This window comes from Nothobranchius furzeri, chromosome 1 (assembly GCF_043380555.1).
Source record: "Nothobranchius furzeri strain GRZ-AD chromosome 1, NfurGRZ-RIMD1, whole genome shotgun sequence".
NCBI classification, from domain to species: domain Eukaryota; kingdom Metazoa; phylum Chordata; class Actinopteri; order Cyprinodontiformes; family Nothobranchiidae; genus Nothobranchius; species Nothobranchius furzeri.
In genome coordinates, this window is record NC_091741.1 from 65,582,756 (window position 1) to 65,599,303 (window position 16,548).

Consider the following 16,548-nt stretch of genomic DNA (forward strand, 5'->3'; position numbering starts at 1 on the left):
TGATCAGAGAAATTAGTCACTGCTGGTTTTAATTAGAGCGACTATTAATAATATGAACTCCATTAATCCTCCTCGTCATCACTGTCAGTTATTATCATCATGACCTCTGATATCCCGCTTCCTCCTCCTCCATGGCAGCGCTGCCACTGCGCATGCTCAGCACACCTCTGGCAGGGGCAGGGCAGGTATGAGCCTGCACTGACGGACTCTCCTGGTTCATTAGACTCCAGCATGCGGCGACAGGAGGCGCGAGGAGGCATCGACTGATCCGCGGCTTGAACCGAACGCTCGAACTCGGCAGCGGTTCTAAAGTTTCGCGCCACCTCAACACCGGAACAAGTTTGTGGTTTGGTTTTTTGTCCTGCTGCGGAGCTCCTGGAACCTCAGCCACCTTCACGCGCTCAGAGTCGGGATTTACGCACGGCTAGTGCGCACAGGCGGACTGTCCGGGAGAGTTATGGGGGAACTGGGAATCTGAGCCCCTCGAGTCCCTGGAACTGGACCCAAACCATTTAATACCTCCACCACCATTCTTCCACATCTCAGCTGCAGCTGTTTAAGATGTTCCAGCACAGCAACAAGAAGTGCTTCACCATCGAGTCCCTGGTCGGGAAGGATGCGAGCAGCCACGGCAGCTCCGGGGACGAGCCCATCCGGCCAACAGCGCTCCGGTTCCCGGACTCCCTCCACCCGGCCTCCGCCGCTGGGGTCTTCGGCACCTGCTTTCAGGGGAGCAGCGGAAGGACTTTGTTTCCAGCCGGACCGGAGGTGGTGCTGCAGGAGCCCGGGACGCACACGCAGAGCACAGGTGGTCTCCCACTGCACCCGCTGCAGATCCCCCCGCAGAGCTTTTTCAGCCCGCAGCACCGGGAGGCGCTCAGCTTTTACCCCTGGGTGCTGCGGAGCCGCTTCCTGGGACACCGCTTCCAAGGTGAGCCGCCCGCGGGAGGAGGACTTCCTCTGCTTGGGGTCAAGTTCGAGGTTCTGCATGGTTCCTGAGTTATGTTTCTCTGGTTGAGCCTCCGCGCGTGACACACGTACGGGTTCTATAGCACGAATCAGAAGGATGATGATTTTCAGCAGGGAATCAACAGTTTTACTTTCATGTTTCTTATTTCTGAATTTTAGATAAAAGTGTAAATAAATAAATTAAGTCATTTGACGATTTTAACACATAAATCAGTTTAAATCTGGGATTTAATGTTTAGGCTATGAGTTTGTTCATAGCCAGATTTTTTATTCCAATTTTACTTAATTGAGTTTATCATATTTCGGTTTCCTCTCAGATTTAGAGCAACCCAAACACACAGAAAAGATTTTGTGCTCCAAGAAGAATTTTCTGCTCACATTTTCCTCCTTATTGGTTTTGGCTTTTTTGTGTTCAGATTTTAGTTCAGCTGAGAATTCGCTGCATAGCAAACATTTCACAATAAATGAAAAAAAAAATGAAAAAAATGTATAAAGAAAAAAAAACGTTGAATTCTAATAATCCACTAAAAGAGAACTTAAGGTGAATTTAAACTGTTTTCCAAGTTCCAGGCCAAAAGTTGCTCTCAGAATAATTTATTTGGCTGTATTGAACATTGGTTAGTTTCGTTCACGAGCAGATGAAAGGGTGACGCATGGACGTATAATAATTTGGTTTTTGAAGATCAGCAGTAAAACAACTGAATATCTGGATCAGGAGATGAGTTCTGCTGAATCTGAATGTGGGACTCGATCTGCTTTCATCCGATCAATGAAGTGCACTTGCAGCATCTTCAGGTGATCACGACCCCAGCGGCCTGATGTGGGCGTGTGTGTTTGTGTGTGTGTGTGTGTGTGTGTGTGTGTGTGTGTGTGTGTGTGTGTGTGTGTGTGTGTGTGTGTGTGTGTGTGTGTGTGTGTGTGTGCAAGATCAGCTAATGAAAATAATTTATTTTCAAAGAGATGCTTATAGGAACAGATATTTATGTTTTGTTCAACTTTTAGATTTTCAACAGATGGGCTTTAAACGCATCAAGTCTTCCAGTGAATAATAATAATAATAATAATATTAAATGTAAGTATTAAAATAATAATCATACACCTTACAAAATTGAAACAAAAAGGTGTAATTTCTCAATTAGGAAATTTATTAGTTTACAGAATAAAATAAAAATAAATTACATGTTTTAAAATTAAATAAAATTTTTGATCCAAAAGGACAGTTTATAGTTTAAAAAAATGGAACATTTTCATTTTATTCCATGAATAAAATAAAATGATTATTTTGTTTGTTTATTAAAAACAAAATAAATAAAATAGGAGAAATCATCAAGAAGTTTTCAAGTAATGTATTGTTCAAAATGTGCTAAAATATTTCCGTCTATTTAATATCAGTAATAATTTACTAAAGTGTTTGTGAAAACCCTAAATCCACAAACAAACCAAAAGCTAAAGAAAATCATTAAGTACAAACTGACAAAGTATTAAAATCTGTGATAGGATCACATGACCTTGCCCACTCGTGCAGATGTGTCTGCAGCTGTTAGACAAAGCTAAGATGGTAATGTTGGACTCCTGGGGTTAATTTCTGATCAATAAAAGCCTGTTTTAAAATTGTGCTCTTCAAAATAAAATCTTGTATAAAAAACTGGATTTTCTTCCTCAGCTGTGTCTTTTTGTTTTTCAAAGAAAATCTTTAGTTGATTAATTCGACATTTTAATCATTAACTTTATGTAAACAAATTATTTTAATTTCAGGTTCAAATTATTCACAGCTAAAATACCAATTACACAAATTACAGATTCTCAATTTGTCAAATAAAAACATGAAAATGGATAAAAACACTTTTTATGGGTTTGTGCACACTCAGTGTTTTCCATTGCATCCTCCAGATCTTTAGAATCAGACTCAGATGCATCGTCCTGCAGCATAAGGCCAGAACCGTCTCGGTTCTCACCCACAGGGGTTTCTCTGAACCCTCCAGGTGCTGCTAAAGCTTTTAGATCCTGTTTGCTGAAGCAGGTGAAGTTTGGACAGAAACTTTCACATCTAAAAACAAGTCTATTTTAGTTTCAAATTTAAATAATTTTAGGTTCTATCTCTAAATTCAAACTAAATAATTTTATTTGTCACGAGCCGTTTGAAGAAGATTTGTAAGGATTTATTGTTTCTCAAACATCATTATGAGATAATAAAATGTTTCTACAGATGAAACAAACTTTTAAAGCAGCAAAATTTTATTAATTATTTTACGACTTTTGTTTTTCCAAGCTAAAATTGAAAATTTGCATTAATAAAGAGAGCATACATTTTTTAAAAGTTTGTTCCAAAAGACCAATCTAAATGATTTTTAAACACAAAATAAGCTAATATATATATATATATATATAAATTATCTAAAAGTGATTTAACAAACCATATTTTCACACGTTTAACTGCAGATTTAAATCGTTTTGATTTAAATGTTAAATATGAATCTTCATCATTATAACTTGTTGATTATTGATAAAAATGTGAGAGAATGCTCAGGTGGTCCAGCCCCCCCCCCCCCCCACAAACACACACACAGCTCCCGCTTCTGCTGAACGTCTTGTCTCCATTAGTGTTTAGATCTTCTCTAAACTTCTGTCTTTGTGTGGTTTCCTTCGTCTTAAGGTTGAAACAAATACCAGAATTCTGTTTTATTTAGTAAATTTTGAGGATTGATGGAACCGATGCAACCTGCTGGGTTCCTTATAAAGGAAACTTTTTTCTGATTGGCTTAATGAACTGACCTGTACTGGAATGTTTACTTTGTGAAGTACCTTGAGACGGCTCTTGTCGTGATTTGGCACTTTATAAATAAACTTGAATTGAATTGAGTTTAGTTTTTATTTTACAATTAGATCAACAGCAATGTAGTAAACATTTTAGTTTAAAGTTATTGGTTGTTCTGAATTGTATTCTAAATTATTTAATCTTTTCTTAAATTAGATTTTGATTTGACAAAACCTTTGATTCCTGAAGTTCTGTGTATCCAACCAGAACATCACGTGATGTAGTTAACTCAAGCGGAGCCAGATTCCTGAACCACAGAACCTCCTTCAGCAGCAGGAGTTCTCAGTAGGACCTCATCGGTCTCTCACGTGGTCCTGGAGGAAATCTGGTCCACTCTTCTTAAAGTCTGCAGTCTTTCAGCTCTCTGAAGATCATCTGCTGAGCTCTCATTTCTCAGATCATTGACCTCTGACCTCAGGGTGAATCCTCTGGGACGTCTACCCCCGGAAGCATTCTGAAAGCTAAATAATTCTTCTTCCCATCAAACTTGATTCCTAATGACCTTTGACCCTTCCCACATCAATGGGCAGCTTCAGTTGTTTTTCTAAGGCTGTGTTAACACACACCTGTATGCTCTGGAGCAGAAAAACGACGAAACTCCTGTTTTTCCATGGGAGTTGTTATAAAATAAATTCCAGATTTTTATTTTTTCTATTTTTCTGATCTGATGAATTTCAGAGTAAAACTGATGTCATTAAAATTTCTGGAAGTTTTGTTTTCACTAAAGAACCTTTAAGTTCTTAAGAACATATGCAGGACCTTTCTTGTAAAATTATAACATTAATTAATAAATAACTTTAAAGGTCTGCCTGTTTTCTGCTGCCAGCTTCAGTCATTTCGTTTTCTTCAGACTCGGTTTGTTGTTTAGAACGTTTTTGTCCTGAACGAGGCCTGTCGGTCCCAGTGGAGCCAGTCAACACAAATCTATAAATCTAAAATGGGAACATTTGTGAATGGCGTGCTCTGGGCTGTCAGAGACCTGACATGTAATTTAAATTCAATTCAATTCAATTCAATTCAATTTTATTTATATAGCACCAAATCACGACAAGAGTCGTCTCAAGGCACTTCACATAATAAAGATTCCAATCCAGGTCAGCTCATTAAGCCAATCAGAAAAATGTTTACATCTATAGGAAAACCTGTCCAGGTGTGCTTGGAGCCTTCAGCGTTTCAAAATAAAAGTCGCAGGAGAGAAAAGCAGGAAGTCATCAGAATTAGTTTGGAAGTTTCTCCTTTATCAGCTGGAAAAGATTAAAATCAGTGAGTCTTTTCTTTAGACACTAGATGTTCTTCATTTTAGATTTGTATGGACAGGAATGAACAAAGTGAATGGATCTGGACTTTGTTTGCTAGATACAACCAGAACCAGCTGCTTCCTGTTGACGAGACTGAGTTTATTTAAAAACCAACAAACAACAACAAACTGTGGCTCCAAATAGAACGCACACCTGAAACTTTCAGATTCTGCAGAAACGAGTGGGATCATGAGCTAAAAACAGGCCAAATCATCACCAAAAGTCCAGCCAAAGGTTTATTTAGAAAAAATCAGAATCTGGATTTGATTCTTTCAGATTCTGACATGTTTTACATGAAAAATCTTTTAGTACCAGTCTTCTTCGTGAAGTCCTTTTTTCCTGTCAACTGATCCAGTTTTAGTTTTGGAATCAGAACCCAGATGATGCTGGTCCCAGTTGAAGCGCTGCTGGAAACTCTGTGATCCATCAAACCTCTAATCTAATTGAGTCTATTTATAAAGCGTCAGTTTATGGAAGAAGTCATCATAAAGCACAACAGCAGCAAAACAAAAGGGATGAGCCAGGATAACCCAAGCTAGTAAATGTATTAACCCCTTAAATTTCCAGGTTTATTGAATGCAATGGAGTTTTGTCCCATGGGAGGGACGCTGGAATGCTAAGGGGTTGAACCAAAAATCAGAAGCTGGTTCTCTGGGTAAACCTGTAGCCAGGTGCTCCGTTGGGGGAACAAGATCTTTTTTAGAAGATAGACCTGGATCTTTCAGAGCTTTAAATGTCAGAAACAAAATTCTTATGAAGTGATTCTAGGACCAGAGTCTTAACGCTCATCAGAACTCTGACAGCAGCATTTTGGATCATCTAGAGACGAGAAGATTCTCAACATCCTGATTATGGAGAATTTCAATAATAAAGCCTGGAAGTAATAAATGCATGAACTAGTTTTTCTGCATCACTTTGGGTCAGGATGTTCCTGATTTTATTAACATTGTTTTGTTGGAAGAAGGCGGTCCTGATAACATGTTTTAAGTGCTGGTCCATAATAACAGCAAGGTTCCTTATGTTGATGCTGGAGGTCAAGTTGGTTCCATCCAGAGGAAGAGAACAACCACACAGTTTGCTCCTGAATGGCTTAGGTCCATAAACACAACATCTGTCTGCTCTGAGTCTTTTATGCTTTTAGAACACGCTTGTTTGACTCACGGATTGGGTTCTTCAGGCTTAAATAGAACCGATCATCATCAGCATAACAATGCAAATGGATCCTGTCTGATAGTCTGACCCAGCAGAAGTTTATAAAACAAATCCAAAGTTCATCATTGTTTTTATTGAAGCTTCATCTGTTTCCCAGCAGAAACATCTCTGACCCATCAGCCATGTTCACACTTTGCATGTGAATGAGTGAACGCTGATAAAAGTCGTTGCAACGCGTCGACCATCATTGTTCTCCTCGCCCCACCGGCGCTGCCGCTGAACCCGCTCTTTTGCGTGGAGCATGACGGTGGCGGCGACTCTTTTCATCGGATTAAAAGGAAGTGGAGCACAGATTTGTTTTTATGTAAAATGAATGAACAGATTTTAATAAGTGGGCAGAAAATGACAGAAGAAGCTGCTCGTCAGTTTGGGCAGAGGGAACGTTTCAGCGACGCCGTCGCTCACATTTCTTCATCGCTTCGCTTCGTAAGCAAATCATCTTGCTGCTTTTCATCGCACCATCGACTCAGAGGTGAAAATTGATTAGCGCCTCTAAAAAGCCACAAACCAACATGGAAATACATACAAAGGCCTTGTTAGCTTTAGCTTTAGCTTTAGCATGAGAAAGTTTCAGTTGTGTTTGAATACAAGTTTATGAATATAAACACTTTAGTTTTTATCACTCAGACTGAGAGATAAAGTATTTTGGTTGAAAAATAAAATATGAAACTTGAGTTTTACATATTTTTTGTCTTTAAAAGTAGATTTTTTAAACCTGTCTTCTCAGTTGAAGCAGGCAGAATGGCGGAAGCCATCATTTACCTGAGCAGTTTGACTCTAGAAGCTGAACGCTTGATGTCGTCTGGCAGCTTATTTCCTTTTATGTTGCGATTAGAGTTTTTGCGTTTTAGATTTTCCAACTTTTTAACTAATTTCAATTCCTTTACTGAAACTCCTCTCCCTTTGCAGATGATGCCTGAACTTTAGTTTAGTTACAAATCAAACAGAAATGATGAAATAATAAGCTAAAAGCCTGAAAACAAGAGGAAATAACGTTTTAAAGGTTTTCTTAATCAGGCCACACGTTTTTTCTCTCTTGTGTCTTTATGAATAATGAGCAGGTGAATAAAGTTTTTGTATTTGAAAAAACATTTTATAAAAGTCGATTAAAGTGAAAAAATACAAACAGGAAAATGACATTTTAGTAGAAAGTTTTCAGTATTAAGAGCTTATTTTGTATAACTTAATGTGTTTTTCATTTAAAATGAAACAAATGTAGATGCTTCAGGCAGAGTGAATGAATCAGGGACCCGTCGATCTGTAAACCGTTTTAATACAAACCAGACAGGAGAACAGCTGAACGTCTCTAGACGAGTGTTTCATCTCAGCTGTGAATGATGGCGGGTTCAGATGCAAATATCACACACACACACACATACACACACACACACACACACACACACACACACACACACACACACACACACACACACACACACACACACACACACACACACACCTGGAATCCAGTGGTTTAGAAACATGCTCTGAACATTCTCTTGGCGTGTTTTTAACTTGTGTTCCAAACATGTTCTAAGCATGTTCTGAACCACAGATGACTTCATTCATTAAAGATGTTTATTGTGTTTAAACATCAGAGCCTGCTTGGGTTCCCACGGTGGCACAGGAGTTAAGTGCTCGCCCCGTAACCGGAAGGTTGCAGGTTCGAGCCCCTCTCAGTCTGTCGCTGTCGTTGTGTCCTCGGGCAAGACACTTAACCCACATTACCTACTGGTGGTGGTCGGAGGGACCGGTGGCGCCAGTGCTCGGCAGCCTTGCCTCTGTCAGTGCGCCCCAGGGCAGCTGTGGCTACATTGTAGCTCATCCCCACCAGTGTGTGAATGTGTGTGTGAATGGGGTGAATGACTGATTGTGTTGTAAAGCGCCTTGGGGGGTTCCAGGACTCTAGAAGGCACTATATCAAATACAGGCCATTTACCATTCCCGGAGGAAACAGCAGCACTGATGTTAAAACAAAAACACACAAGGTCACGTATCAGACAGCTGTGCAGTGATATACATATGTCATCATGATGTCATTGTGACCAACCAAGCGGCTGGTTCTGGTTCTATTAGGAGGTCAGAGTGAGGCTTGATTTTCAGACCTTTTGGACATTTTTTGGTTCCAGTTTTTCTCCCAGCTTCCCACTCAGGTTTTTACTTATTATTGTTATAAATTCCTTCCCCTTCGTCAGGTGAAGACAGCAGTCCAGAGAACCTGCTGCTTCATGGTCCATTCTCCAGGAAACCCAAACGGATCCGGACAGCGTTCTCACCCTCCCAGCTTCTTCGACTGGAACGGGCCTTTGAGAAGAACCACTACGTTGTCGGAGCCGAGAGGAAGCAGCTGGCCAGCGGGCTGTGCCTGACAGAGACACAGGTAGGCGCCATGGGAGGAGCAAGTCATGATGGGAAGATGAAGGCGGGGTTCATAAAGTAGACCGTACTATCCAGAACTCCAGATGCAGTTCTGATTTATTTCTATCCAGACTTCCTGTAATCTGTTGTAGAGGATTAGGATTAGGAGTTGTCTAGACTTTCTGAACGACTTTCAAATATTTAGGATGATAAATTACGTTTTCAGACAAAAAAAGATCCTAAAGAAATAAAACAAAGAGAACAAAAATCTACAGGCTTAGAACCTGCAGTGCTGCTGCCTTGCTCAATGACTTTCCAGTCCGAATCAAACCAATGTGACATCAACTTTAAGTTTGAGGAATGCTGAGTCAGCGTTGAGTCAGCGGCCTCCTCCTTTTCTCAGGAGCGTTCCTCCATACTTGTCATCAGGTAGCCACAGAGATATGAGTCCTGACGCCAGCGAGATGTCGTGAATCATGTTTTATGAGCTCATTTCACAACATTAGACAGGAAGAGCCGAGATCCGTCAGCCAGCTGCCAGCGTTGGAGAATATTCACCCATAAATCATCCATAAATCACCTGTAAATCACTAATAAAGGTTGGAAAGATGTGTGACAGATCATCTCTCCAAATCTGCCTCATTAAACACAAGTCCCCACTGCAGAAGATCCCATCAGGGCTGAAAGACTACAAGAGACCCCTCGACACGCCCCCATATACTGTATCTCTGCAGAGAACCTCTGACCGAGTATTTATTTGTTTTAGGTTTTTATTCATATCATTTTAGTTTGTTATTTACTGCATCAGAGGGGGAGAAAGCTGCTCCTAAATATCCAGTACAGAATTATTAGATCTATGGAGGAACGATTTAAACCCTCTTTGTTCAAGAGTTGGTTTCTGCCACAGAACCACTTGGAGCTTTGTCATCGGTGAGAGGACGAGGGCTATGGTGCAGCACAGCTGGAGTCTGACACTCATCTTCTAACAAAAGCTAAAGTTTTGTTTGGTCTTATACTAAACGTGCTAACTGTAACACCAAAATGAATCTTTTACGCCTGCTGACACATTTTTTGGTTTCCTTAGCTCCTCCTCCAGACCCCGATTAAAGCTTTTCTTTGTTTTCAACCTTAAAGTTGTAGTTGTGTTCCATCCATACAGCAGCCCTCAGCTCCTAATCTCTACTGTTGACCCATTTTCTATGGGTTTATACCAACTGGTGTCTTAATGTGGCACCTGCTCTTTACTTAGAGTGGAGGAAAAATGTTTTTATCAACAGCTGGAGGCAGGCTCCAGGAGATCAACAACCAATGAAAATATTAGAAAACCTTGTACTCTGATTAATTTAACACACATTTCTTCTCTTCAATGTGAACTAATCCTTTTAGCAGGAAGAGCATGAGCCAGTAATGTAGTTAAAGTGGGTCAGAACCATGTACAGAGCTGTCTTTGTTGTTTTCTTCTGGATTAATAAACACCGTTTAACACATTGTTTACAAACACGGTCGGCCCTTTGAACATCACCAGCTGGTGCTGATGAACTCCGGTTGTGTGTAACTCCAGCCATGTTTGACATCTGATCTGAGATTGATAAAGAGCGTTCACAAGCAACGACTGTTGTTTTAAAGAGTGTTTATAAAACAGATGGTGGTATTTAGGTGTGTGTTAGGAATTAAAAAACTGATTTTAATAACTTTAATGCTTTTTTATGGTCTGATGAAAGCCCTAAGCTAACTAAACGATATAATGGCAGTTACCAGACTAAGTCTGGGTTTTAGGATCAGTTACATTTTTTATAAATCATGTAAACTTTATTGTTTTTGTATTAAACCATTTAGGATTTGGAAGTAAAGGTTAGTAAAGGTTCTGTTTTGTTCCCAGTACTCTCTTGGGTCTGAGAACCAGACTAGAGGATCCATCATGTTGATCTGGATCCAGGTTTAGAGCTGTGTATCTGGTAGCCGGCGTGGCGAGTTCTGACAGCGTTCAGGTTTGAAATCATCGGCAGGCTCAGCGGCAGCGGCTTGTGTTGCCAGCAGCAGCTTAAAGGTTTCCATGAAGCTCCTCATCGTTAGTTTATGACAATGTCGCTGTTCTAAACTTTAGTTCTCTTGACCCAAACCACTCTAGGATCAGAACTTTTCATTTTGCTGTAGGCAAACTTGTCTAAATATTCAGAAACATCTTCCTTCACCTGAAGGAAACGTCTCCTGCAGGATTAATTTAATCTTAATTGACTTTTCAGTAACAGACGGGCCTTCTGGACATTTTGAGTCCAGATCCAGTTGATGGAAAAGCTGTTTAACTTTTTAATGTCCAAGTAAACACATTTTAAAAATGAGAAACTACGCTTTTATTGGGGAAATTTGAGTTACAATAAGGTACTCTCAAACTATTAAAGTAATAATAATTTAAGGGTTTGGTGTTTTAAACTCTTATATACACTTTTTAGATGATGAAGTTATAGTTTCAAATTCAAAAGTCATGATGAAAATTCATGTGTGTGTGCAGGTGAAGGTCTGGTTTCAGAACCGCAGAACGAAGCACAAGCGTCAGAAGTTGGAGGAAGAATCTCCAGAAGCTCAGCAGAAGAGGAAGGGAAGCCAACATGTCAGCCGCTGGAGAGCTGCGACGCAGCAGCCTGGAGGCGAGGACGTGGACGTCATCAGCGACGACTAGAGCTGTCCCACACACACACACACACACACACACACACACACACACACACACACACACACACACACACACACACACACGTTGACAGCTCAGACACACACACACACACACACACACACACACACACACACACACACACACACACGTTGACAGCTCAGACACACACACACACACACACACACACACACACACACACACACACACACACACACACACACACACACACACACACACACACACACACGTTGACAGCTCAGACACACACACACACACACACACACACACACACACACACACACACACACACACACACACACACACACACACACACACACACACACACACACACACACACACACACGTTGACAGCTCAGATTTCTGACTGATGGAGGAGAGAAGACACTTCATGCTACAGACTACAAACACATCAGGACGGAGGATTTTTTTTATCTTTAAGGATTTTCCTGTCAGACTGATGAGGATTTGATGCTTCTGAGATCTGATCAGCTGTTGGCTTCAGAACATCTGGAACTCTGGCATCAAACAAAGCAGCGTTCTGATTAAAACAGATGATCTGAAGGTTTCTGAGTCGCCCCAAAATCTGCAGGAGAAGACGATAGGATGGGAATGAGAGACACGATTTCCTCCTCAGAGAGCCACCATGTCCACCAAGAAGCTTTGATCTGAAACATGAACTCTAAAAGATTCTTTCTTAAGAAATGTGTAAAAGTCTCCATTAAAAATGTTTTTGTCCATTTTTCAGTTATGTTAAAGCTAAAGAAATCATTTTATCAGACATCATGGAAACAGGAAAAAGGGCTTGCTTCCTTCACCTGGTTTGGTCTAAATGAACAAAGGTTGAATTTAATGTGAACAAGAACCTGAGCAAAGATCCTGCACCGGGACATTTGTCTCTTCTCCGTGGGGTTCAAATGTAGTTTTTCTCCATCACCCTCTTGTTTCATTTTGTCATTCTTTAGCCAAAGGTTCCCAAAAGTACAAGATGATACCGGAACACTTTTTCATTTAATCCAAACCACCTGATGGACTTTTGTTTTCTATTCTGTCATAATTTCCACAAAATTTCCTTTGTGAAACTTCTAACTGAGCATGATAGATGGCAGGAAATGGAGTGTTAGCTTTATTTTGGCGGGAAATGATGTGTTATTTTATCTTGGCGGGTCCCAACCTGATCTGGTTCACTCACCTGGAAACACCAGCGAATGATGATGTTTCACAAACTGAGGCAACAAGTTTAAAACAAAACAATTTAATATTTTTTATTTCTTTACCACCAAAATGCAAACCGGCAAACCCTTTATGCATCTGGGCTCTGATTCCTGCTGAGGAATTGTTTCGTAATTAAAACAAGAAGATAATTTCCTGAGGAATATTTTAGCAGCAGGTTGATTCTGTCAGTGGCAGCAGCATTTATGTTTTTCATGAGAGAAACAGTAGAAAAAATTAATAATTAGGATATTAAAAAATGCAGCAGTGGACTCAGAAACCAGCTGATTCCAGGTCAGTTTTTGTTGTTGTTTTATTGTCTTTTTTGGGGGAATGTAGTTATTTATGTAAAAACTGGATTTGAAAAGTATTCTATGCATCTGATGTGTAAATAATGATGATATTAATAATAATAATGATGCGTGGATTGTTTGTTTCTCATCATTTCATCAGTTTGTTTCTTCCCTCTGGACATATTTACCTCATCACCTCCTTATGTAGCACTTTTTCCTTCTAGATCTATTTTTTTCATGTTTTTAGGATTGAATGCACTAACTATACAATTTGTCTCCTCTAAGAAGAAAGAAAGACAGAAGCTTTGTACTTCCTGTACTCAGTTTGGAAAAAAAATAAACACAAAAAATTTAAATTCTGTTTTTTTTTTTTTTAACAAATATTCACACCTAATGAATTTTTTTTTCTGTTTCCTGACTTGGAATATTTTTGCTGGTTATTTTCACAAAAAAAATCATTTATTATTTTTTTTTAACAAGAACAAAAAAGATTGTAGAAATACAAATCAAGCAATTTGGAAAATAAAAAAATACTCTTTGATTAGAATTAGAATTTTGTTTATATAAAACCCGAAATATTTACGACCCTTTAAACTAAATAACTAAAACAACAATATCAAAAAAATATGTATATGTATCATGAGAATAATAAAAAAAAAATCCCACAGGGATTCATTTGCTGTTTTTATTATTTGTGTTTCTAGTTTTCAAAAGAAAATAATTAACATCAAATTTGTTTATATTATTATTATTACTATTATTATTACTATTATTATTATTATTATTATTATTATTAATAATAATAATAATATAATAATAATAATAATAATATAATAACAATACTACTACTCAAACTACTACTACTACTACTACTACTACTACTACTACTACTACTACTAAGAATAACTTGAAATACACATTTTTTATGAGCAGACTCGTCACCGTTTCAATAAGAATAACAAATATCCTGCACACACACATTGAATATATGATTTTTTCTTTGAGCCCAAGCCCTTTTAAAATAGAAAGCAGAAAAACATCCACATTCAGAAAATTTAAATTAAATAAAGAAGTACAATAATTGTCACTTGGGGTTTTCAAACTTGAATATATGATGGCTCAAGCAGCAGTTTAGCAGATGCTTGAAATGACAGAGACACATGTCACCGCGGATCCCTCAGGGTTAACAACAATTCTGTCTAACTCTAAATAAACTCTAAATTAAACAACATATTTAAGATATTATTTTTACGGAATGTGGATCTGCGTTTCCTCCTGTTGCTGATCAGATCCGCTTCAGAACCCGAACACCGCGGAGGATGAAACCGATACGGCCGAAGCTGCTGGTGTCTTCCCACGATGTCCCGCTCCTCCTTCAACCGCTGTCTCGGCCTAGTGCGGCCTCCGGTAAACCCGGCCACTCGGTGGGTCTCGAATCATCGGAACTTCTGTCTCACCAGCAGAACCGGACTGAGTGTTTCAGCGGATGCTTCAGGAAGCTTCGTTTGAATTGAGCTTTGAGGGAAATGAACGTGAAAACCTCGTTAAGCTCCTGGAGTCATAAAACAGTTCACGGACTTTGTCTCGGAATTATTCTGTGAATGAAAATAACAGCCTCAACCAGAACTCACTCGGATCGGATCTCACACTTTTGAGGGTCCATTTCAATCTGAGCAACAGCACACACTAGGTTAGACATCGAGCCAACCTGGGTTGTTTCAGGAGGCAAAGCTACCAGAAACCTGAGTCAATAATAACTTTTTGTTCTGTTTAAACAATAATAATGAGCCAGAAGCTAAAGAAGTTAAATTGTACATAAACACCAGCCTATTTGCTCACAATAATACAGAATATTAAATCCACACATACAAATTAGCTAAAAATGTAAGTGTTAAAAAGTCATTATCCTTCAAGTTTGGGTCAAACTCCAAAATCTAAATGCATAAATGAATTATGTCCCACTAGTGGTCAAAATGAGTTAAGATTAATTAAGACTTGTTGACCTATGACCCAGCAGGATGAAACCAGCAGGTTATGTGGACCAAATCAGTTCAGAGTGTCACTAAATAAATAAAACACATCTAAAGAATAGAAAACAATAAATACCAAAAATCTCAGATTATTAAAGAAGTTTAAAACTCTTAAGGTAAAAAAAACCTCAAAACAAAAGTTTTTTTAAATTTAATCAGAAAACAATTTATAATAAAAACTGTTTGGGCTTTATTTATTTTCATTTGTCAAAGACAACTTTAAACTGTAAAGTTTACACTGAGGGAATCACAGTATGTCTGCTGGAATAACTTAAATAACACTCAACCCATTTGAAGAAATAAAACAAAAATACTCTGATTAAACCATTTAAGAACAAATTCATCAGGATAAAACTGTTGATCTCATCTTTTACTCCAGAAATTTTGTCCACATTGTGTCAAGAATATATCTAAATTATATTATTGAGACAAATTTTAATGAACAAAGCAGGTTAGTAATGTTTTTTTTAAAACCCAAGTGTAGCTCTGGGCTGAATCTAAACAAAATCAACCAATGATCATCAGATTTCTGAGCTTTAGTGAATGCATCACAAAGTGAAGAAAGAGGTGGAGAATTCCGACCCGGTTCTGGGACTAACAGAATCCTAAAGAAGAGGTTTTCATAGACAAGAGGAAACAAACAAGGCTGCTTTATATAAAATCTGTTGAGTTTTTAGTGATTTCAGCCCTCAGAAATTCACTTCTACCTTTCAGAAACACCGCCTTTTTACTCAAAATCTGCAAAAGTGTAACGAAACAAACAAGGAACAAATGTTTAAAATACGGAAAAATGCTCACACAGACATTAAGTTAATGTTTTGTGACTGAAGACTGCAAAATAAAAAAATTGATTCAACTGGCTAGAGTCTTGGGAAATTAAGCTGCTTGAAAATATTTTGTTGGGTCTTGTTAAGTTTTAATTTAACATTATGACCAGTTTATGTTTGAAAAGTGCTGCTGCTGGTGAGAATGGTCTGTGTTGAGCCAGGCGCCTAAAGAAATGAACAAATGCTTAACCCTCCCCCTTGTTGTTGAAAAACAAACAAAAACAAAAATGAGCATCATAATGATTATGAAAGCATAAAAGCACGATACAATTAGGTAACCAAAGATAATCTGAGCAGCTAAGAATGAGAGTGTGAACCTGATGGAGATCGTTCCTTTGCTACCTGCCTGTGCGTTGATGCTGTTGCCATGGAGACGCTTCAGTTTCACATTGAGAGGCTGAGATGAAGCAGCAGATGGTGGGATGGATGAAGCTGCAGGACAGGCAGAAGTAAACGATGCTGCTGGATACATCCGACTCATCATGGAAACTGATCATTAGAAAATTGACAATCGGTCCTGTGAGTGTAGAAAAGTGAGCAAATCAGTTCAAAAATCAAAATAATGCTTCATGAAAAAAATGTTTCAGAGTTTTATTTTTAATATTTCAGAAGAAATACAACTACTTTGTAATTTTTACTTTCAGGGCACACACACAAAAAAAGTCTGGTAGGCAGATAATAAAAAAAAAAAAAACCAAAAAGAAAAGGTTTGATGGTCTAGACAAAGTTGCTTTGTTTGAACCTTCTACCCAAGACCCCAAAACATTTTCTGGCTTCAAACATGCATTTTTCCTGTCTCAGCTCCTTTCCCCCCTCATCTCTACTAAGCTATTGCAAAAGGCTGG

The 16,548-nt window shown here is 38.7% G+C and overlaps 1 protein-coding gene across 1 annotated transcript; it reads left to right on the plus strand.

Annotated features, from left to right (window-relative positions):
* emx3 (empty spiracles homeobox 3) lies at positions 1-13,202 on the plus strand. Its single transcript, XM_015952185.3, has 3 exons — positions 1-931; positions 8,490-8,674; positions 11,162-13,202. The coding sequence occupies exons 1-3, from the start codon at positions 562-564 to the stop codon at positions 11,327-11,329; spliced, it is 723 nt and encodes a 240-aa protein (XP_015807671.1). The 5' UTR covers positions 1-561; the 3' UTR covers positions 11,330-13,202.
* The last annotated feature ends 3,346 nt before the right edge of the window (positions 13,203-16,548 follow it).